The sequence below is a fragment of the Apis dorsata genome, unplaced genomic scaffold (assembly GCF_000469605.1).
Source record: "Apis dorsata unplaced genomic scaffold, Apis dorsata 1.3 scaffold_359, whole genome shotgun sequence".
Classification (NCBI taxonomy): domain Eukaryota; kingdom Metazoa; phylum Arthropoda; class Insecta; order Hymenoptera; family Apidae; genus Apis; species Apis dorsata.
This window is the reverse complement of record NW_006263624.1, coordinates 23,069-45,921: the sequence shown is the minus strand read 5'-3', so window position 1 is coordinate 45,921 and position 22,853 is coordinate 23,069. Positions and strand designations below refer to the sequence as shown.

The following is a 22,853-nucleotide window of genomic DNA, read 5'->3' as shown; positions in this document are numbered from 1 at the left end:
TTATTGAAAAATGTATCAAAGTCCAGAATACATTAAATACGCAAATATTATATAACGCGTTTCGAATTATTATGTTGTCAACATCTTTGATCATTTGCCAATCAATTGTTGAATTAATTGTTAAACAAAGATCGTGTCATGTGTGGCTAAATTTCGAAATTTGGAGGATACTCGCCAATCAGCAATCTTTTCCGCAAAATGGAGTCCGGTTAATGACCACGATCGCCTTTGGGCCGCTCGCTATCTCAGCTCGATTTCGCGTTTCGCCGTGCAACGCCATTATCATCGCGTATCATCTCTCTCTCCGTGTCGAGAGAGTTCGGTACACGCGAGAATTATCGACGCTCGTTGATGCACACCGCTGTAAATAACAGTTTTTATGCGATTTTTATGCCCTACCGTTTACCCTCGCGGCCGGAGATTTATTTGAAAAATTTTTATTCACAAAATAAAAGATGGACGAAAGGGAATAAAAAAGGGGAGGAGGAGCTCAACCCTCTTTCGCTCTTCCCGTTCGAGATTCTTGGAGATGGGCGAGCATCTGCGTCGAGCGATTTTGTGTAAGGAATAAATTAAAATCGTCTGTTATCTTTGAATAGTGAATTTATTCGTCATTTGCGAAATTTGCGAAATGAAAGAGACGAATAAATTTGGTGATCCACGTTTGTTGTTGCTTATGACTTTTTAATTAATTATAATATGCAACGAATCTAAAGAATATTCCATTTAATATGAATTTTATTTTATTTTATGAAAATTTACTGCATTTTTTATCATTCTTATTCCGAAATCAAGGAATTAACATTACGTACTCAAATAATCAATTCTTCAAGTTATCATTTTCCCAATTAATTCATCTTGCTTCAAATTCTTTTGATTCATTCGAAACGTGCGTCATCAATATTTAAAATAATTATTTTAAATAAATTATCGTTTCAAATAAGTTTCGTTCAAAATTAACGAATAAAATAATAAAAATTTGAATAACAATAAATAACAGAAAAATAGAAATAGAATAAAATTTCTTTCATTCGAATAACAGCGAACACAAAGCGCTTGTGCTTGTACTTTTGCCGTAGGTATACCCCTTGCAGCTGGCTACGTGGTGGAATGCGTTAGTGAACACGCTGGGTGGGTGATTTTTGCAGGGCCGTACCGGACCCTTCTCCTCTATCTTTCCGGTTAAAATATTCGCGATCGATCGCTGGATCGTTTATAATATATTTTCTGCACGACGAATGCGTCCACGATCGATCGATATTTATTCAACGACAAGCGCAAGAAATATAACTCAATTTCTAATTGCGAGCGTGGATCGAAACTGGGGATAGGGTTCGGTGACCGTCGCGATTAATATATTCCATTCTTGGCCGCGAGAGGGCTTTCTTGTGGCTCCGATCACGTGATCGTTCAGAATACGAAAAGGTTTTCGTGCACGAAAAGTTTGTTTCTTGGTGAATTAGTTGATTTTAACTTGATAAAGTTTAAATTTTGCATTAAATTGAATTATCTTAGTTCGAATTCGAGATTGGAATTATATTCGAGTAAGTTGAATTGAATATATATTATGTTATTTATTAGTTAAGAGTTAATATATCGAAATCGAACAATTTAACCTATATGTTGACAACTCGATATTTGAATATTTATTTCTATATTTTCTGTGCTAATTTTTTTTAATAATTTTTTGGATTCTTATATTTTGGATAGTTTTAGATCGATTTTTATTATAATATTAAAAGTTTATGTAAAAAGTTAGTTATCGAAAATAGAAAAGTATTAGGGAAATTGAGGTACTGTAAAACACAAAAGCTGTAAACATAGAGGTTAATTTGAAGCAAAAAAGCGAGACAGCACAAGAATTGTTTTTATAATTTCTATTCTATAAATATTAGAAACAATCCGGTATATTTAATATTGCAGAATCCAGATACTGATTTCCTCTTCTGATCTTCGTCATATTTACGTAGATGTAACGCTTGTGTACAAGAATTTCCACTTAACGAAGATCCATCAAAGAATGTACTTAACCAGTTTTCTCATGTAATTGATTTACTTCAGGGAGAGACGAAGAAAGTCGTTAAAATCAAATGACTTGTCTACCGTAAGTTGAAAAATCTAACAATATTTCGAAAAGAAAAGAGTACATCATGTTTTTTTAACAGAATTGTTTATAAACTTAATTGCTATATAATTATACAAGAGGAAATATAAATAAAATAGTGGAATATAATATAAGAAATGTTATAAAGATATTCATATATAATCTTGTCATGATTGTTTTGAGATAGTTAATATTAAAATTAATTTAATTAATAATAAAATAATTTCTTGCTAGATAGTTAATATATCTTGAAATACTTTGAGGATTTTTCAAATTTAGTATTTTTTCATTGAATAATATGATAGTTCATTAATTTCAGTTAATTTCTGTTATAGCATATTTATACCATACTTATTCCAAATTATTTATTTATTTTTTTCTTTTCTTTATTTCAAGGAGTATTATTCCATTAATTACACTAAAATATTTATAGCTCACATTATAATAGTTCACATTATAATAACTCACATAGTGTGAGCTATTATTTTCATTTACTTCAATAAATTTAAACACATTATTTTTCTTTTGTTGCAATACAAAACAAATTATCAATTTTATTCAAATTTTGATACTTCTACTAGTAATTCCTTACTAATTCCTTACAATTCCTTACAATTCCTTACAATTCCTTACTAATACTCTTCCTAAGTAATTATAATTACCAACTTTATTAATTATCTTAATTAATTGGTAAGTTTGATATTATAAAATAAAAAAGTATTATTTAATCTAAAATATAAACATATTATTTTTATATTCTTCTTTACTATCAAATCTTTCTTTCCTTTCTTTCTCACCTTTCTTTCCTATTAAAACTTATATTTATCACTTACCATATAACACTCCTAATAAAAATTGGTAGGATAAAATCCATCTTACGCTCCTGTTCCTCCAAAATGATCCTTCTCAAAAGCCTCTCGTTTACGTTGCGCTGTTCAACAAGAAAATTTGCCTTCGAGGTTGAACCACGCGTATCGCGCTTATACGTGTTCACATATAAAACTCGTATAGACACGGGTGTGCATAGCCAGCCACCGTTGATTTATCGGTCGACATTTTTTCGAGGGATTTTTATTACGTTTTGATCCTTTCACGCATACATTTAGCCAAGGATGGTCCATGCCAGCGCGTGGACACTCGAATCGCCCTGCAAAATCTTCCCATCCTCTTTGCTTTTCCGAGAAATCCTTCTTCGTCGTTTTTCAATAATAAATTCGCGTAATATGTGCACTATGATAATAACTTACAATAATGGTTTAATAAGAAAATTTAAGAATTAATTGGTACAATTTAAAGGCCATTTGACAGTCATTAATATCTAATTGGTGTATTCATATCAATTATTGATTAAAGACTGTAGGAAGTCACATAAATTTTAGAATATATTTTTCATAGATTATAGAGTAGAAAAATAATTTAAAAATATTTTATATTTATAATTATAAATGAATAGTTAGTTCATATTAATAGTAACTTATTTTAATGTTTATCTGACTTCTTAGAATTTAATTTAAATTGAATAAATTGAAAGAGAGGAAGTGATTTTGAATCAAAGAATCAATATTAAAAATTAGTCGGGATAATGGATGAATTAAAAAATAAATATTTCACATATGCATCACGTATACATTATTTTTACAAGAAACATATGTCTATCTCTATTAGTATTTACTAGTTTAGTAGAAGTTTAGTAGAAGTAGAATATTCATGCACAAAAATATAATGTATACAACTGCATTAATAATAATTAATAATAATAATTAATAATATGATACATATAATTGTTATATATATACAAGTTACAACGTAATTTATAATCGTTATAAATTAATTACAAACATAATCGGAAATATGCATTGTGTAATAGAGCAGACATTACATGTTTTCCAAATTGAACAAGAGAAAGATCATTAATTTTAATTAATCTTTCGATTGTAATGAATCTTTTTTCTCGAATTTTCTTCTCGAATAATTATTTCGATTGAATTTGTCAAAATTATCGTAAGTAATATTATCGTTATATAAATTTTTATCGAGATAAAGTTCATTGATAAACTCTTCATCGTCAATGAATTTTTCTAGCAATCGCGTCGATTATCCTTTGATATGTAGCACTGTCCAAACCGCAAAATGATTTATCTCGTGGAAAGATGGACAATGCTCTTCGTCTTCGTCGTCGACGTAAAATATCGTCGAATTCATCGTCTATTGTTGGAGGATTAACCTTGGCGTAATAAAGCGCCGCGAAACCACTGTAGATGAGGAGAGCTGCGGTGGCAAGCTGTTGGAAAATTTAATTATCAATATTTATCGTTAATATTATCAAGAAAAATTTCTATCTCACGATCATTTCATGATCAATTCTTTTTGAATGTCAATGATCTATCATCAAATGTTATTTTAATAATAAAATTTCTTAAGAAATTCTTCGTATGGAAATGGAAAATCGAATGAGCATTAGATGCTTTAAAAAATGCTCAAAAAGAATTCTCAGAGAATTATTTTTTATAATTTTAGAAAAATATTTAATAAAATTTCTTAATAAACATCTTCTTTTGAGAATACTTTTTGATCTTAATCTCGTTTAAACTCGACACGAACCATCAGAAACCACACGCAAATAGGAAGTGATAGGATAGCATAGGAGAATGCACTATTCTATAAGTGTTTATTCTATAGTAATGCATTTTTTATAGTTGGCGCGTTTTTGCGGTTTTGCATCTAACTGTTGTTAGCTATTTTCACGTTTCTCTTTATTCAATTGAAATTATATTATTACGTACTTATAGTTATTACTTTGGTTTTTGTTTAGATAAAAACATTTTTTGCTAGAATTTTAAAATATTCGAACTATGTTTATATATTTTATTTTAATTCTTTTAATATCATATTCTTTTAATCAAATGAGAGGTTGTTTTCTAATAAGTATCTAGTGTTAAATATTGTTTAAAAATGTTTTAAATATATCCTGATGTTAGATATATGATATTTTATCCTTTTCCATAGAATATCATATTTGAAATTCATCGAAACTTACTTGAAATACAGCCCAAAATTTGTAACTTCCTTCGTTTATCAAAAAGTCATAATAACCACTCCAATAATCGACTTTCGCTCTCATAGATTTCATATCGGATTCTTCCTCTTTCATTGCATGATGATCATCGTCATGGTTATTATGGTTATCCTGATACATTGATCCATGATCCTCCTGGTAACCGCGTCGATACATTCTCGGATTTCTAATAAAAAATCAAAGAGAAGAATAATTCGATTAATTTATATCATTAATTTAACGATGTCAAGTAATTTTTATTTTAAGGAACACGAAACAATTCTTTAATATCACAACCTGTATGTTTGAACAGCAGTGCCAATTGCAGATGTGTCGTCATATTTATCGGATTCCGGAAGTATATCAATCTCGTCGAAAGGTTCATTTGTTTTCACATGAGAAACGAAAACAAGTAGCAGAAAATAGTGACACACTAAATTTGTTTGTACTCTATCTGAAATATAGAAGATTTTGAATCATTCAAAAATAGTATTCTTCGTTTCTTACTTAACTCAAGAGATAAAAATCCCCAATATCGAATCAAAATTTTCAACATTGCAAAACTATTTGAAAAACTCATTCCAAAAATAACAAAATCATTTCCATTTAGGTATCTTATTTTGAACAGCTCAAAATTCGCGCACAAAAAAAATAAAAATTCGAATCAAAATGGAATCACAATTCATTTGAAAAATCATAAAATCTATTTTTACTCAGATCTTCGAAGAATAAAATAATATCGAAAAATTATCTACCCATAATTTCAATTGCTCTTCACTCGTTTCCAAGGAACCTCGATCGCTCGAAAACTACCACGTCTTGTTCCTCTCATTCGTGAACACGTGTCCATACGCGCACTGGTCTTCTATTTGCCCTCACCGATTCATGGAAACGAAAACGATTCACCACCGACCGATACGTAGATACGAACGTTCATTCCTCGATGGCCGTGGGTTCATCGATCTCGTGCCACACGAAACGCGTCTCTTTTTCGAAGCTTTTTCGTCCACGTTTTCAAAGTTGTCAACGGTGAACACCGAATATTAGTCGAGTGAACCGTCTGTGATAAAATCTAAGGAGAGACTGAAGGATTCGTGGGTCCAGTTTAAACATACTGTTACCGGTAACTGTATCACGAGAAACGTTAAGCAAATCCAGCGTGCAGCGCTAAAAGCCCTAATTGTTACATACTTACTCTTACGCGTCCTCGTGTCGTAGTCTAGAAAGATTTCAGACAAAATTCGGTTTTGAGATTAGAGATCGTGTCTTCGATCGTGTCCACCCAGACGGTTCCATTATCGCGTCGTTAAATCGAAAAGTAATTCACGTTATGTTTGGTTTTTTAATAAGATCGTTGAATCGATGAGGTGTACGGTTGAGATTTGTTGGCTGGGATGAAGGAGTTAATTTAGAGTGGGCGGATGATGTGTTTGTATAGCGTTCTTGTCGGTTTCATGGTCGATTATGGTGATTAATTAAGTTCAAAGTGGTGATGAAGTTTCTGTTGTTTCGCAATGATTTTGTTAAAAATCGATGTTCATATTTGGCTGTTTTAATAGAATTTAAATTTGATGATGATTTATTAAAAATGTTAATATATTTGGATTGTGTTTGTTTTAAAATAAAAGCAGCCAAATTTTTTAAAATAAAATAAAATCAAAAATTAAATATAAAATATTAAATAAAAAGGTGAGCTACGTAATAATTCAATCAGATATACATAGACGCCTTAAGAAAACTGATTAGTGCACATACGAGAATATTAATTTAACGGATTTTTTTGATCTTGATAAATTTACGTACAGGTGTAAAATGAAGTTGAGTGTATCCAATTATAAATGTTATATTTATAAGTAAATAAAACTTAAATAGAATACATTTATTGAAAGATCACTGTTAATAGACATTTTAGATCTGATTTTTCAAACTACACATATATTTTTTAATTTAATTTAAAATTTTGGAATAATTTAATCTTAATAGAATCCTAAATCTTCTATCCAATATATTTAAAACTAAGATTAATATTAAACAATTTTATAAATATAAAAGAAAATTCGATTGTTAATTTAAATATCGTATTATTAAAATTTACATAATCATAAATCATTCGTGAATCCATTATCAATATCGATACCAAATTCAACAATTTCCATTCCTATTCTCCAATTCTCACAACATCCAATTTATTTCCAACTATTGATCTAGATAAAAGTATGATAGCAATCACGGTTTGGATTGTCATTTTAGTCAATTTGAGCGTTTAGCCGTTTCCTGTTGCGATTACTATTTAAAACGTGAAAGGTGTGTATCGAACGGAAAGTTTCTTTCAGGAAGAATGGAAATTTTGATGTCATCGTTCGTGGATGATATCTAGGCAAAGAAAGCATTATGTTTGGGTCAGTTAGGCTGCGTGCATCCTCTTACGGTTATTAGGTGAGGCGATTAGCAAGTTCTTAAGCGAGTCCCGTTGAAACAATACTCTAAACCGGCGATAATTGCGACAGATGGTTTTACTTGATGCTCGACTTTTGCGTCTTATGCTCGTTTGAATTTGCTCTAACCGATTATCTTGATATTCGTAAAATTTTGTATTTAATCTTTCGAAAACTGGATTAATAAAACTGGATAAATCTCATATTATTATATCTCATTATACGTATTTAGTATGTATTACATCATTATAGTATACGTGTTCAATATTAGAATTAATCGTTAATCAAGTCAAATTGATTGGTTTGAGATATTTCGTTTTTGTAATTGTTAAAATAATTGAATAGATTTTTGGTATTTTGGATTTTATTAAGATAGAATTATTATGTATTATATTTAGTTTATTTTCACAATGGTATTTTAGTTTTAGTCATCTGTATAATGTACATACAATATTTATATATTATAGATAATAGATATAGAGAGAAATCCTCATTTGTAGTTTCTTCTAATGAATGTAGAACGTTAAATAAGATCAAGATTATCATATCGTTCGAGAAAAAAAGAAATAAATAAATCTAAAACAAGCTTAAAGCATGGATTCATTCAAGACGATCCATTTTTTTTTACACTTCTTTCTTTCTCTATTGAACGAAAATGAATATTCGCGTGTTCTCATTGTATGAAAAATACAACGTGCGTATATAAAATTCGCGAAAATGTGATATGAAAGGATGATGATTCGTATTCCATGTACGAAATCAGGAATCATACGTGGAATGAAAGCAGGGATGAATCAAAAGGGCGTAATTGGTCAATAGGAATGCGAGACCATTAGAATTCTCATGCCGTTTCCAGTAATTCTTTCGATTTCGCCGATACTGACAAATTCCGGCTCGTTATCCCGCCAAAAACTTGCGCCACCGCTCGTCACGCGATTGTAAGAAGCAGTCATAACCGAATACGCTTGTTTCTCAGGAATTTAGGAATCGATCGCGCGCCAAATGATCGCAGCTGCTATTATTATTTACGATAAATTAAATTTTATTCATTATTCGATTGAAGATCAGGCTTGGATATATTTGATTTCCCCAAATGAGGATAAAGAATAGAGTAGAAAAGTAATTTGAATAAATTTTTATTAGAGTAGTATTTCTTTCGAAATAATGGAATTATAGCAATTTCAATCTTCTGTCTAGTATGCATGTAAGGAAATATTTAAGATTATAGAGAAAAGTTATTGGTTGGAATACATAACGTAGTAAAGAATTGGCATAAATTTTCATTTTCATGTTATAATTACTATATATGAATGGTGTAAAATTATTCTTACACTTTTATATAAATATTACATTAAATATTTACAAAAAACTTATAATATTTACACGTACAAAATTATTACTCGTATTGTAATACGTCTTATTTATATTACTTACTAAAGTTATATTACAAACAAACAGTGGATTCGGTATGTTGTCAAAATTAGAATTCCACGAACTTAATTTAATAACATGCGATTTGTGTATATGTGATATTATCGAAACATTCATCGCAATATCATAACATTAGATCGTGTAATATGTTCAAAAGTAATAATGATTCGTCACACGATCTAATATAACTCTAATATCGCGCGATCAAATTTTCAATTTTCAAATATATGGTAAAACTGACTCATCGAAATCAATTCTCCCCGCTGCAACTCGTCCAACTCATTCAAATTAAAAATTAATCTAAAAAATTTGTCCATACTTCTCGGCAAAGCTCTCGACACTCTGCAACGCTTCACCCGCGAAATCCCACCAGCTGAAATCGTTGTACGATCTGCCGTGATCGTGATTCACAGCATCGGCCAAATGCGCGGGGAACGTGATCTTGTGCCTTGCGATGCTCTTCAATACCAGGGCAGCGATGTATATGATGAAATAGATGCTGAAATACAGTGGAATGTACCAAAGCTTCTTGCCTATGTAGTAATAAGAGTATGGCCTCTTGTCGAGCCTCTGATCGTTCATTTCCGGTTGCTCGGTGTGGTATTCCGGTATGTGGTCGTAGATCACCTCGTGATGGAAGTCGTGATGATGGTGGCCGTAAGAATGGTGGTCGTCGTATGGCGGATGATCCAGATGGCCGGAATACTCGATCGGTTTCGGTGAATCATTGTTGTAAGACGTGTCCGGCTGATAATCGGAGTAGTCGGAATCGTGGGACGCCATGTAGGAATCCGGTTTGTAGGAATCTGGTGGCTGAAAACGATCATTTGCGCGAGTTTGAACTGAGATTGATTGGCTCGGAATTTTAATTACGGTATGATGGATATTTGAAGCTTGGTAGTATGTGTGGGTATCATCTTAAAATGATTAAAAATCTGGTAAGGATGAAGATTTCTTTTTAGATTATTGAAAAGAGAATTGATAATACGATGAGAATTTGATAACCTATGAATTTTTAATTCAATAATTCGTATTTGAATTATTCGAGTTATATTTTGTCGTGTATGAGATCATATCGAAATCATATACAAACTTCAACTTGAATATCTTATCCCTCTTTACTGTCACTTCTTAGTATCATCCATCAATTTCAAGGTTTATTCAATTAATTTCCCAATAATGTATACAAAGTAGACAGAAGAGATAGAGAGAGAAAAAAGGATGCATGTATTGAATTTCAAAAGCAAAGTAGAGTATTTTGGTGTTCGAAAGATGTACCTTGTCACTTATCTCAGAATCTGCGTAGTCCATCGACATTGGCTTCGAGATCGGCTTGTCGCCGAGGTAATCTGGCGGTTTCGAAATCGGCTTACTGCTTAAGTAATCTGGTGGTTTATAGTCGTAGCTCTCTGAAAACGTTGGCTTAGAAAAGTCGAACATGCTCGAAGATGATGGTGGACCGCTTGGTGGACCGCTTGGTGGACCGCTTGGTGGACCACTTGGTGGACCGCTTGGTGGACCGCTTGGTGGACCACTTGGTGGGCCATTTGATGGGCCATTTGGTGGGCTGCTTGGACGATTGGCAGGTTTCGAGTTTTCCTTCATATCGTTCGATGGTTCCTTGTTTTTGAAGCTAAGTGGTGATGGATGATACCTGTCCTGAATCTGTTTCTTTGCGTTCTTTGTGTTCAATTGTGCTAATAATTCGTGGTCCAATGTTGAGTATCTAATTATAAATTAATATTTGGTATAGAGTAAACTGTCCATGAATATTGCGAAAGTTTTTGATGAAGAAATGAATTGTTAAAATATAAAAGAAATATTAATTCGATACTGCGTTTACATTCTTTTGATTATTTATTTTTAATTTTTTATGTCATGATACATTTTTTAATATTTGGTTGTAAATAATTAAATGCTCGATTGAAATCTTTAAATAGAATTTAAAAATTCCAACAAAATTCTAACAAAATTTTAAATATAATTTGTCTCTCTCTTTCTCTTTAATTTTAAACGTAAATCTTTCTTACCTTCCAACAGAGGGATAATTAATCGCTTCGCCATTTTTTAGATTTTGAATTTTCGATGAGATGTATACAGGCGACATAGTGATAGCTATGTTCTTGATACTCCTCGATTCGCTTTGCGTTCCATTACTTCGTTACAATAAACCGGAAGAAAAAAAATTTATCTAATTATTAATTTAATTGAAATTATATTGCTTTTGTATTTGGAATATATCTCAAAAATTTGAATTCATTTTTTTTCACTATGTCTTTTTAAAAATTATGCAATCATATAATTGTTATCAACTTTACGAAAATAATAGAAAGGTTAAATCAAACGTTTTTCGTTGTCTTCCAAAACGATCAATGATCTAACCTGACGATCCACGGATCATCGTTCCTCGTGTCCACGTCTTCTTGACCGTTCCTCGACACTTTCGCATATGACATCACTTGAGGCAAGACCGAATGGATCGACAGACTTGCTAAAAGCACTGAAATTAATGCGCGTATCATCTTCGATATCCAAAGATGAATGATCGAGGAACTTCGCTTCGTGTCTTCTATATAGACTCTGTAACTGTATCTCTCGAGCCAGTCGTTGCTAATTTATTGTCCAACTCAATTTTCACCTGTTGCCGCTATTTAATGCCATTTACAATTTTCTTCTCTTTTTAATCTGAAAAAAACCGTGTAAATTTTGAGACAGAAATTCGAATCAATTGTCAAATATTTTATATATTTTTTTAGGAATTGTGTAGGAATTGTTTTTCGCTTTCGTTTTTGGATGTTCAATAGTTCGTTCAACGACAAAACATTGGCCGTACGGATGATGGTGCTAATGGGACGAAACAACGAGACTTGACAAAATCCTTCTAATCTGTTTGGCAAATTATAACACACCGTTAAGAGATGGTCGAAGTTGGAATCGAACGATGAATGATAACCTTGAGATTATTGCTGAAACTATCAGAAACTATCAGAATTATAAAATAATTACTAGAAAATTGAATTTTTATGAGCAAATAATATATTACGAATGCTTAAATTATCGAATAGGTATTGTTTATTATTTATATTGGGATTTGATGTATAAGTAACATGAAAAAATTTCGCTATCGGGCTGTTGAAGATATTTTGCGATAAATGAAAGAGTATATGTTCATTATATTACAGAAAAAAATTTAATGGGAGCAATGGGGAAGTAACTTTGATTATTTGTATTTTCATTTATTTTTGTATTCGGTTTATGGGATATTTTTGTATTTTTATTCTTCTCGTGAACGATGTAACTATAATACATTATGAAGATTCGTAATTACGTGCTATTTGCATAATTATATCACATGTTTCTTTTGAAGAATTGTCATTGTTTTCTTATTTAACATTTTTTATTATACAACGTTTTCGTCAATTCTAATGTGCTTTATGTCAATTATAATTTTTTTAGTTCATACTTCGTTTTTATTTATTATTATTACGCAAAATTTTATACAATTTTTTTTAAAAATATTGAACGTGTTAATAAGATTATAAAAATGGTTATTTTATAATTAATATTGTTAGAGGTATTTGAATATATCTTAATATATTTTCAATTAGAAAATAATTGCAATACTTAATTAATTAGTTGGTAATCGTAAATATATTTCTTTGTAATATTAAATATTTTTTAAATTATTAATATTAGTATTTATTTATAATATTTCTAGTACTTTTTTCATTATTTCATATTTATGAGTATTTTAGTATTATTACCTACTTTTTTTTTAAATAATATTTATCAACTCGATTAAATATAATTTTTCTATTAATTTCATTTAAACTATTATTAATTATAATTAATAATATTATTATTAATTATAATTATCAATATTCTTTAAGGAAATTATTAATATCACATTTTTAGTATTAATATCTAATAATAAAAATATATTTTTTGTAAAAATAATAACATAGGTATTGCATAATACTGTGCAATCACGTTTTGTAAATCAAATGTGTTTTCAATGTTCTACTTTTATATAGGATTCTTTTATAATTTTTTTTAGGTTTAATTTGTAAAATTCCAATATTATGAGTGATAAAAAATATCTACGTGAAATTATTTTTTTTTAAAATAGAAGCATAGAAAACACATTTTAATCGATAATCTCTAACAATATTAATCACACGAATTTTGGAATTTTCTACGTAACGATTTAACGATTTAGATTTATATTCGTTACATCCTTAAAACTTAACTGTATCTATAAAAGTTCTAAAATACTATCTTATTTATGGATGATTTTTAAACGTAATATATTAACTTCAATGTTACTTTAAAAAAAAATAACATCCTTTACTATAAAATAGAGATTTTACATTATCCTAAGTTCAATACACATAAAATGTTACACAGTTACATATGTTTGCATGATTTCTCGAATATTTAAAAAAGTATAATAAAATTAATTCGATATTGCGTGAAGTACATGCACGATGCTATTTGTTGCGAAATAATCTCGAATAATATTCGAGCATGATCAAATTATGAATAAACAAAATTTAACATCTTCACGATCATTCCATCATCATCATCATACTGTAATATTATTTGTAATTATTCGAACAATAATAGAATTCGATTATAAATTCAAATATATAATTATTAATTGAAAAGTTAATTCAAATATGCTTATATTAAAACAATCCATATAAAGAAAGAATGAAAATATAAAGAAAGAAAATATTAAATAAGAATACTTTTAAATAAATATTAGAAATAATATTTTCTTTCTTAAAAGATTCTTTCTTAGAATATTTTATGATAAGAAAAAAATTTACTTTTTAATAAATTCATTTCTTATCATCATCATCCCTAATAATTAAATTTTTACAATTAATATATTTTCCACATAATCGTCGTTAATTATGTTTGTATATAAACAATAATATAAAAACTTGATAAAAAACGAAATGAAAAAATTTCTTTTCAAATGACTAGGAATTCTATACATTCGAATAATCACCAACAACGCTATATCTCTTCGATTCAACAATCTCCTCTAATCACGTGTACAAACTTTACATATTGTAAAATATATACATGTACACCAAACTCCTCTATACTTCCATCCGCATTTCTTACCATCTCGTTTCGTATACCTGTATTTTATACCTTCAACGGTATAAAAATCGTTTCGTGACAAGGAACGAAGAAAAGAAAAAGAGTATCGAGATCATTTAATGGGATTTTCTTCACTTCTTGTCTTCCGGTTGTTTCTCCACGGTTACGTTACACCTAAATCGATCGCTCTCCAAGCTCGGATTCGCGCTGCCATTTTGTTTCGAGCATTCTTTCGCTCGATCGCGCTCGTCAGTTTGCATTTTCTTCAACCTTTTCGCGCCGAATTTCTTCTTACTCTCGTCAGCTGGCATTTTCTCAATTTTATCGAGATTCTTCGCGTTATTAATCGCCTCTATATTATTCGTTCGTTGGCTCTTCCTCGAATACTTGACGCCATCTTGTTCCCTGATGAACGCTTGATTGTCGATTCCGGTTAAATTGTTCGATTCGTTCTTCTCGTTCTCGTCCCTAGAACGTTTCTTCTCTTCCAAATCGATCTCTATGATTCCACTCTCGAGACCATTTTGATTCTCCACGTTCTTCGGTTTCTTTTTCACTATGTCGTTCCCCTCCACCTGCGGCCGTTTCTTCAGATAAGCCACGTTGAAGATGTAGTACATTATACCCGTGATCAGAGTAACCACTGCGAAGATTCGATACGTCGGTCGAGTGCCGAAGGCTTTCATTAGGTATCCACCGATCAAGCTTCCTGAACCCTTGCCTGCGAGTATTAAATGATGATTGTTATTAGAGGAGCGTGTAGTTCACGCGTGTAAAATGTGCAAAGTGAACATGAACGATATATACGGTATTATGGTACTTATACTTTATTGTATAAATTGTATATAAAGTTGAATAATAATAAAGTTGTATAATAATAAGTTTGATCGAAGATTATTTCGAAGAGGTATAAGGATGGATCTACTATTTTGTGTATTATCATTACGTGCCTTAAGAAATTTATATTTTTATATTTCTACAGGATTTTGAATATCGAACATCTTATTAATAAATATTTGTTTTTTCAGGTACTATCATCGTAAATTAAAAACAAATTGCAATGTTTTTTCTTTTGAAAAAAAGAAAAAAAACAAAGAGAAAATTGCTCACCAACTCCGTAATAAACACCACCTAATAATCCTTGTATCGAGCTATCGGTGGTAGTAGTGGATAATTTTGCCGCGTAAGTAACAGCAGCGGTGAAACTAAGGGATAAAGTGACGGATTCTAACGCTTCGAAGAAAAGAGTGTGCCAAGGATTGTATATCAAGGAGTAACCTGTAAAATGATATCAGACAAATCATTTAAAGATACAAGTTGGATGTGAATTTAGTGTTAAAAAAATTATTTGTGTATCTTTAATAAACAAAAAAGTTACTTTTAACAAGGAAAACATTTTGCCAGAGAATAATATCTTCTTGAACCCTAAATAGGGAATGCATAATTAAACGAGCACTTCAATTAAACACACTAAAATCGAATTCCTCATCCTTTTATTCGGATACAACAAAAAGTTATCTTCACGTCGAATCTTAATTCGTTAATGTAAAATAAGTGTAAATAAAGTCGCTAATAACCAGTTATTTTTTAAATTCGTCGCAAAAGGGAGTCGTACGTTTCATCGAGGAGAACTCGTAAGAATTAAATATGATTGCTTACCGCAAAGTCTTATGGCGTAAAAAACGAAGCCTATAAAAAGTACATTGGCATGGCCGATCTTGGATATGATTGGGCCAGATAGTACCAGTAATGGTATACCGGCAATACCGCCTACGGTTATGGTGATACCCATGAGTGATCTTGATCCTCCTAAATCTTGTATCAACCAAAAGAGGAACGATTCGATGTATCCCCAAGCGGTTCCTGTGGAGGGGGAGAAAAAAAATATTTATCTCGGTGGAAATCGTCGGTTCTCGCGTCAAGCTCATTGAGATTTTTTTTTTTAAGTGATTTCTTAGAAAAATTTATAAATATTTATCACGGTGGAAGAAAAGTTATCAAATATATCGTAATTCTTATTTCATTTTTCAATCGAGCGTGCAAGAAAAAATTTTTCTTATATTTTAACATCGTCATTAGACAGATCTCATTAGGAATTTTATGAAGAATGTTTTTAAATGTTCAATTAATATAGAGAAAATATATTGTATTATGTAAAACATATATATTAAATTAATTTGCACTTTATATGGCAATAACAGACCATTGCATTCAGATCATGCATTCACCAAGTTTTCATATAAAAAAAAATATGAAAGGAAATATTTTCTCATCAAATTTTGCCTTGTTCGGAAAATAAAGAAAACCTTAGCATTGAAGCCACTTTTTATTTTATCCCAATATCTCAATCGATTCTCAAGATATAAAAACTCAAAATATTTGGAATGTTTAAGGCAAATATTATGAATAAACCATTAACTATGTTTCTTCTTGGAAATACGTGCTATGTTTTCCTAGGAATTGTTTCTATTGTCTGAACTTTGAGATAGGTCAGTAAGACAATATAAGAGGCCCGAATAAGAGATAAGAATGAAGATAGTAAAAGATTAAAAATTACTTTTTCCTTTACACGACGATATCTCGGGAACTGGAAGTCGTATTAGAATAAATAAAAATGCAATTTAAAGGAGATTCTACGCTTCTAATAATCGTAATCGATCCTTGATCGGAAGTTATTACATTCGAAGTTTCAACGATTTAACTTTTTTCTAATTTTAATTGGAAAAATTTTCTCTGAATTGATTTGAAAATCTTTTTTTTGAAATCTTAAATTTGATCTTTTCAAATTTTATGGATTCAATTTTATGGATTGTGAGAAATATCATTTTCGTGTTTGTATTCGAGTATTCGCGTACTACTACTATATAATAATTTTGTTTTATCGACGAGGAATGTCAATGTCGGTGCAATTTCGTTATTCCAGTATGTCAAAGATTGGCGGAAACGAGTAATGACAAGGATTGCGCAATTCATTCGAGCGTACACTTTTTCAAACGTTGTTACAAGGTTTCGTAGAATTCAGGAATGCAATAATATAACTCGTTTATTAACCTTAAGTGAAATTATCATAAAAAGGAAAGCAGAGATTTTTACCGAGGATGAAACAGGCGATGAAGAGCGCCGCAGCCTCTATGTTCCTTAACACGGTGAAAACATCGCGAACGACATTTGTGGCGGGTGATTTGAATTCCAAATTAATGGCGAGCATCAGCACCCCTGAGATCAGCTTTAGAGCCGCGTATAGATAAAATGCTGGCCTGGAAAATGCGCAATAAGTCGAATAAAAATTTCTCTAAGTGCAAAGGAAAACAGAATTATATTTTATCTCGAAAGTTTCTATTATAAAAGCTTTAGAGCCGCGTATAGATAAAATGCTGGCCTGGAAAATGCGCAATAAATCGAATAAGAATTTCTCTAAATGCAAAGGAAAACAAAATTATATTTTATCTTGAAAGTTTCTATTATAAAATATATAATTATAATATAAATATAAATATATAATATAAATATATAATTATAATTCAAGATAAAAAATTAATCTTTACCTGAAATCAGTGTAACCTTTGCCAGTGCTCGCATAATCAATAAGAAGTCCAGAGAGGGGCGATGATATCATACCACCGATGCTGCCGTAAATCCTTTGAAGCCCATAATCAGCCTTTTGCTCGCGCAATATGGCGATTACTGCACCCTCGAACATGGCGAACGTTGTTCCACCAATAACACCTGTAAGTAAAAATCATAGGTTAAGGAAAGTATAAATTCTGTTTTATTAAAATGAAGATATATAATTGTAACATTATATTAATGTTTCTGATTTATCTTGTTAATCATTTCTTATATATTTAAGCAATACTCACCGATGAACACTCTAATGGCGAAATATAACCAGAAAGTCATCCCAACATTATACTCGATCACCATTTTTGTATTCGAGCACATATCGCTACGAGGTGCAGTAACGATGCACCTTTTACTGCAGTCTTCCGTGTTCAGAATTTTATAAGGTTCTGAGCTTAAAGAGTAATTAAAAAGTGGTAGGGTCAGAGTTATTCGGTCGGTCTCCATATCGGGATTTCCGCAAGTGATCTTCTGAAATTCTTTGTTCGTCCACGCTATTTCTTCCGATAGATATCTTTGTCGTTTCTTCTCTCGATCCTCTTCCGTGCTTTTTAAGATTTTTAATTTTGACTTGTACGAGTGATAATTTGTCGTCTGATTGGTATTGTCCTTAATATAAGAAATAATAAAATTATCGTAGATAGAGATAAAAAGTTATAGGCATAAAAAGAACTTAAACATTTAAATTGATAATTATTCTGTAACTGTTTTGTTTCCTATTTCAATTTCTCTTTAATTACTCCATCTTTCATTTTTCTCGATTAAATATTTATGATATTGATGTATTCACTTTACCTTTTGAGATATAATTGGGTTGAAAGTGCAAAGAGTACGGTTCTCATAGATCCTGTTCGACATGGCAGGATTTAGAGTTGATATCTCAAAATCTTCTATAAAACCAGACACACTGCACGAGAATTCGTACATCTGATTGGATGGAAAGAAATACTCGTTGGCAGACAATTGTCGAATCGATGTCTTGAAGTACTCGTTGTTCCTCAACTTCCGGTGTTCTCTTAAATCTTCTTCTATTTCCTGTAAAAATTGACTAGTTTTAATTTATTCTTCTTCATCGATCAAAATTATCTTTATTAATTTATATTGAAATTTTTCTAAGGAGAGAGTAAAATTAACTTTTGTTTTTAATTATAATTAAAATGAATTTATAATTAAAATGAAAAGTTTTAAATTCAATCATCAATCACATCGACGAAATAAATTTAGTATTTTCATAAATTCAATATTATTTTTTATTAGAATGATACCTGTGGCATTTCGTTTTGAGCAATTGAAAATTTGAACGAGGAATTAGTTGTTTCCAAGTTGTATCGTTTGATCATATATTGCTTTGATGATAAAATTGACTGCACTTCGGTGTCATTACGAACGTCTAGACGACACATGTAACTATAAAAAGATAGATTATTTTTAATTAAGCGTCTATTTTCATTCTGTGTGCAAGGTAGTTCGTAATTGAACGAAAAAATTTTATTAGAAAAAATAAGTCGAAAAAAAGAAAAGAATAAAAATTTTTCATCTGATGCTTCGTTTTTGAAACAAATTTGAAAAATAGATAAATTTAAAACCAGTCTGAAAAATGTTTAACTACAACTAACATTAACTATATATATGATTAGATACGAATGAATATAAGTTATATAAGTTATTCTATGTGTGTAAAATAAGCAAAAGAAGGTTGAAGAAAGAAGACTCTTTGGAATCCTTATTTTTGAGAAAATTGAGATTGAACATGTACAATATCTATAGTTACATATTCATAAATCAAACATGTACAAAGAAATGTATAATGGATACATTTTCAAATTCAATTTTCTTATAATTTTAAAACAATGAAACAAAAATTTATTTCTTATTTCTATATGTAGAGTAATTTTCTACTTACTTATCTAATTGTAATTAATTTAATGGAAAATAAATTAATTTTAGTCACATTTAAAATTTTTTAAACTTGTTTTATTCTAAAACGAAGCATTAGATAACAAAATTTTATTTTTTTTTTTTTTCGATTAATTAACCTGTATCATTACGAACTATCTTGTATAAAAAAATTTTAATTATCAATAATTAATCAATAAACTTAAACTAATTGTTAAATATTATGTCAAATATTATTAGCTTTACAAGGAAGAATTATATTATAGAAAATTATATTTATTATATAGAAGAATTATATTTTCAATACTAATTCATTTTTATGTTAGTTTAATATTCGACAATTACAATAATAGAAATTATAAAGCATCTCATAAAAGAAAGTAATAATTAGTTAATTCTTTAACTATTTTTTAATGCCTTTACAATAGATTTTCAACAATAATGCTAATCACTTATTATTAGTAACACTATTAATAAGTAATTGGTTATTGGTATATAAAACCAATTTTATAGCAGTTGCAAATTTTACTCGAATTTAATTTCCATTTGATTTCACTGGAAATTGATTTCACATCTTTTCTCAATAATTAAAATAACATTTCAAATCAAATAAATGATAATGATACTTGAAAATAAATTTTTCAAGTAATGTTTTTAATCTGAAGGCTAACATCCATCAAAATAAAAATTTTTTCAAATAAAAGTAAAAAATCGTTCAATCCATTAGAATCAATAAATAAATAACTCTTAATTTTAAACTTTTAATTTTAATAAAATCGTTCGAACACGCGCCCTTACCTACCCGCAACTCTCTATCGTGGTGGAGATCTTGGGTTGCAAGCTCGTCTCGCAAGGATGATTCTGGCTCATGGTGTAAAGCAACCCATTATTCCCCGTACATCCAAGGTCCATAACGACCTTGTTCGGAAATTCCACGGTTATCCTGCCGATCGGTACGAGCAACAATAAAAGGGCTGCGATTCCGCCAAACGATGAGAACAAGGATAGCAAAATCTGAATGAAAACGTTTTGAACATTAGTAGATTTGTTGTTTCAGTTTGGATGAACAATAATTCATTTCAACATTATCTCATTTTCGTTAGATATAGTTGAAGACAATTGATTTAATTTTAAAACAATTATGGGGATGTTTGTTTAATTGAAATTAAATTGAGAAGTTTTATAGTGGAAATTTATTATAAAATTTTACTTTGAAATTTCCAACACGATCAGCAGCCATTCCAGCCAAGGGTGGCATCACCATTGCAATTACTGGTGTTATGGCGCTCATTATGGCAGTTTCTTCCACGTTTATACCGAGCTCCCTCATGTGTATCGTCAAGTATGGATAAAGTACATAGAGCGCTGGAAATGATGATTCAAGACTACATAATTATTATTAAAAAAAATAAAAAAAAGAAAGAAAGAAAAATTAAGTCTTTGATGGTTGGTCAAGTAAAAAGTACACATTGAAAAGAAAATTAATACAAAGTTGAAGAAAGAATAAGAAGTGAATCTATTTCAAAAATAAGATTTATAATATTATCAATGGAATTTTGGAATTAATAATGTTTTTGTATGTGAAAAAACTATGAAATATGATTTAAGTATATCGATAACAAGAAATATTATCATTAATATTATTTAGATATAAATATTAATGATAAAGAAAATAATTTAATAATTAATGGATTACGACATTTAAAAAACAATCAAAAAAATTTTTAGATTCTACTTTTGATAATATATAAAAATATAATTATTATATAACGTTTAAATACATACTCGATGCTTGAACGAAGAATATCATTTTAAGAGGTAACAATTCCTTGTGCCGGAAATCTTTGATGATCCTCCGGAAAAAACTTTTTATCAACATCATCTTGTTATTTTCGAAGAATGGTCACTCGTATACAAGAATTTCGTAAGTAATAACAGCGTATTCCAGTTAAATGTTAAGAATGCATCAAGCATCTGATATATTTTTAATAACACCGCGTTACCGTTGCATAGTTTTTATTTCCACTGCAAATAAGATAATTTTATATATAAAATTTGACATAATTACACAATTTTAATTTAATTAGACAATTGTTTTCTCTTAAGATAACGATTTAAGATCGATGAAATTAAATTTCCATAATGCTAACGTAGCAATTTGTTGATTTAATTGATAAAAATATTGAGAACAATCAGACAGAAAGAAAGTTCGTATCGTAATTGAGGTTCGTCATAAAAGAAGCGTCGAATTTCACTGAATCGATCAGTGACACATTTATTTCGTGGCAATACCGTTGCAGATGACCAACTTTGCTTCGTCAATACGTCAGCTGATTTTCCATATACGATCAGAGTTAATAACTCGTTATAGATGTGAATATTCGAATAAACTTGGTCAGAGGATTCATTAGCATAAGATTCAAGATTAACGTGTGACGAGTTAAAAGTGATGTTAGACAGAGTTTATCATTAGTCAATAGAACGGAAGAACATTGTCATTTCAAATCATGTAAAATCTTATGGAAATATTTGAGTAAGTACAGATTAATATTAGTTGAATTATCAAGAAAGAATGAATAGGGGTCTCAAAATTATTCTTTTTTTATATATCAAACTAGTACAATATTTAACAACTAAGAATAATATTTTGTAAATTTATTATTTGATAAATAATATAGTTGCTTCATGAATATATATAGTATGCTATTTTAAGAATGAGGATGTTTAAGATTAAAGATTCTAAAAGCTTCGTTATTGACAGTAGACAAGAAACAGTAACCCTGGCAGTGCACGATGTATCAATACGAATGTCATGACTTTTACATAACGGTTTTACAATTCACACCATACGTCGCATGGTATGTATGTATGTTTCGTTATTGTACGTCAATTTCCTGTTTGAAGGATCAATAGGCGGCCAAAATATACATATGAAATAAAAAAAAAAAAAAGAAATGATATTTATGTTAAAAAAAAGATAAAATGATAATTTGAAAAATGAATAAAAAAAAAATAAACAGAAAATTGTTCGTACTAAAATAAAATTATAAATATAATTTTTAATAAGAAAATTCATTTGATTTTAAAGATTTGTTTTATTAAATTAATTATATTTTAATTTAAATTAATACTATAATATAAACAAATAGTAATAATACAATAATTAAAAAAATAATAATATTTATTGTATTTAATT

General features: G+C 29.7%; 2 protein-coding genes, 2 long non-coding RNA genes and 1 pseudogene across 5 annotated transcripts in view; 2 read left to right on the top strand and 3 right to left on the bottom strand.

Annotated features, from left to right (window-relative positions):
• Positions 1-1,014: 1,014 nt before the first annotated feature.
• Positions 1,015-2,131, top strand: LOC116185982. The gene is made up of 2 exons (XR_004150888.1): positions 1,015-1,544; positions 1,896-2,131. It is a non-coding gene; the product is annotated as an uncharacterized LOC116185982 (long non-coding RNA).
• Positions 2,132-4,087: 1,956 nt separating this feature from the next.
• On the bottom strand, positions 4,088-6,743 carry LOC102678454. Its single transcript, XM_006618526.2, has 4 exons — positions 5,915-6,743; positions 5,457-5,613; positions 5,142-5,346; positions 4,088-4,385 (listed from the first exon to the last, which is right to left on the bottom strand). Exons 1-4 carry the CDS (start codon positions 5,916-5,918, stop codon positions 4,170-4,172), a joined length of 582 nt encoding a protein of 193 aa, XP_006618589.1. The 5' UTR covers positions 5,919-6,743; the 3' UTR covers positions 4,088-4,169.
• Positions 6,744-8,959: 2,216 nt separating this feature from the next.
• Positions 8,960-12,334, bottom strand: LOC102678587 (annotated as a pseudogene).
• A 1,577-nt stretch (positions 12,335-13,911) lies between these two features.
• LOC102678905 (major facilitator superfamily domain-containing protein 6-like) overlaps positions 13,912-22,853 on the bottom strand; it is a 23,839-nt gene continuing 14,897 nt past the window's right edge. Inside the window, exons 2-12 of one of the 2 annotated variants that reach the window (XM_031511878.1) lie at positions 21,443-21,682; positions 20,868-21,042; positions 20,460-20,671; positions 19,027-19,168; positions 18,557-18,796; positions 18,001-18,370; positions 17,686-17,866; positions 17,234-17,397; positions 15,800-16,003; positions 15,251-15,418; positions 13,912-14,861 (exon numbers count right to left, since the gene is read on the bottom strand). In XM_031511878.1, coding sequence (XP_031367738.1) covers positions 14,272-14,861; positions 15,251-15,418; positions 15,800-16,003; positions 17,234-17,397; positions 17,686-17,866; positions 18,001-18,370; positions 18,557-18,796; positions 19,027-19,168; positions 20,460-20,671; positions 20,868-20,987 — 2,391 coding nt within the window. In that variant the 5' untranslated portion in view covers positions 20,988-21,042; positions 21,443-21,682 and the 3' untranslated portion in view covers positions 13,912-14,271. The remainder of the gene's footprint in view (positions 14,862-15,250; positions 15,419-15,799; positions 16,004-17,233; positions 17,398-17,685; positions 17,867-18,000; positions 18,371-18,556; positions 18,797-19,026; positions 19,169-20,459; positions 20,672-20,867; positions 21,043-21,442; positions 21,683-22,853) is intronic. The other variant, XM_006618529.2, reaches the window with a different exon arrangement.
• The window catches only part of LOC102678810, an 11,225-nt gene continuing 6,127 nt past the window's right edge, over positions 17,756-22,853 (top strand). The window contains exon 1 of the long non-coding RNA XR_004150887.1: positions 17,756-17,868. This is a non-coding gene — a long non-coding RNA (uncharacterized LOC102678810). The remainder of the gene's footprint in view (positions 17,869-22,853) is intronic.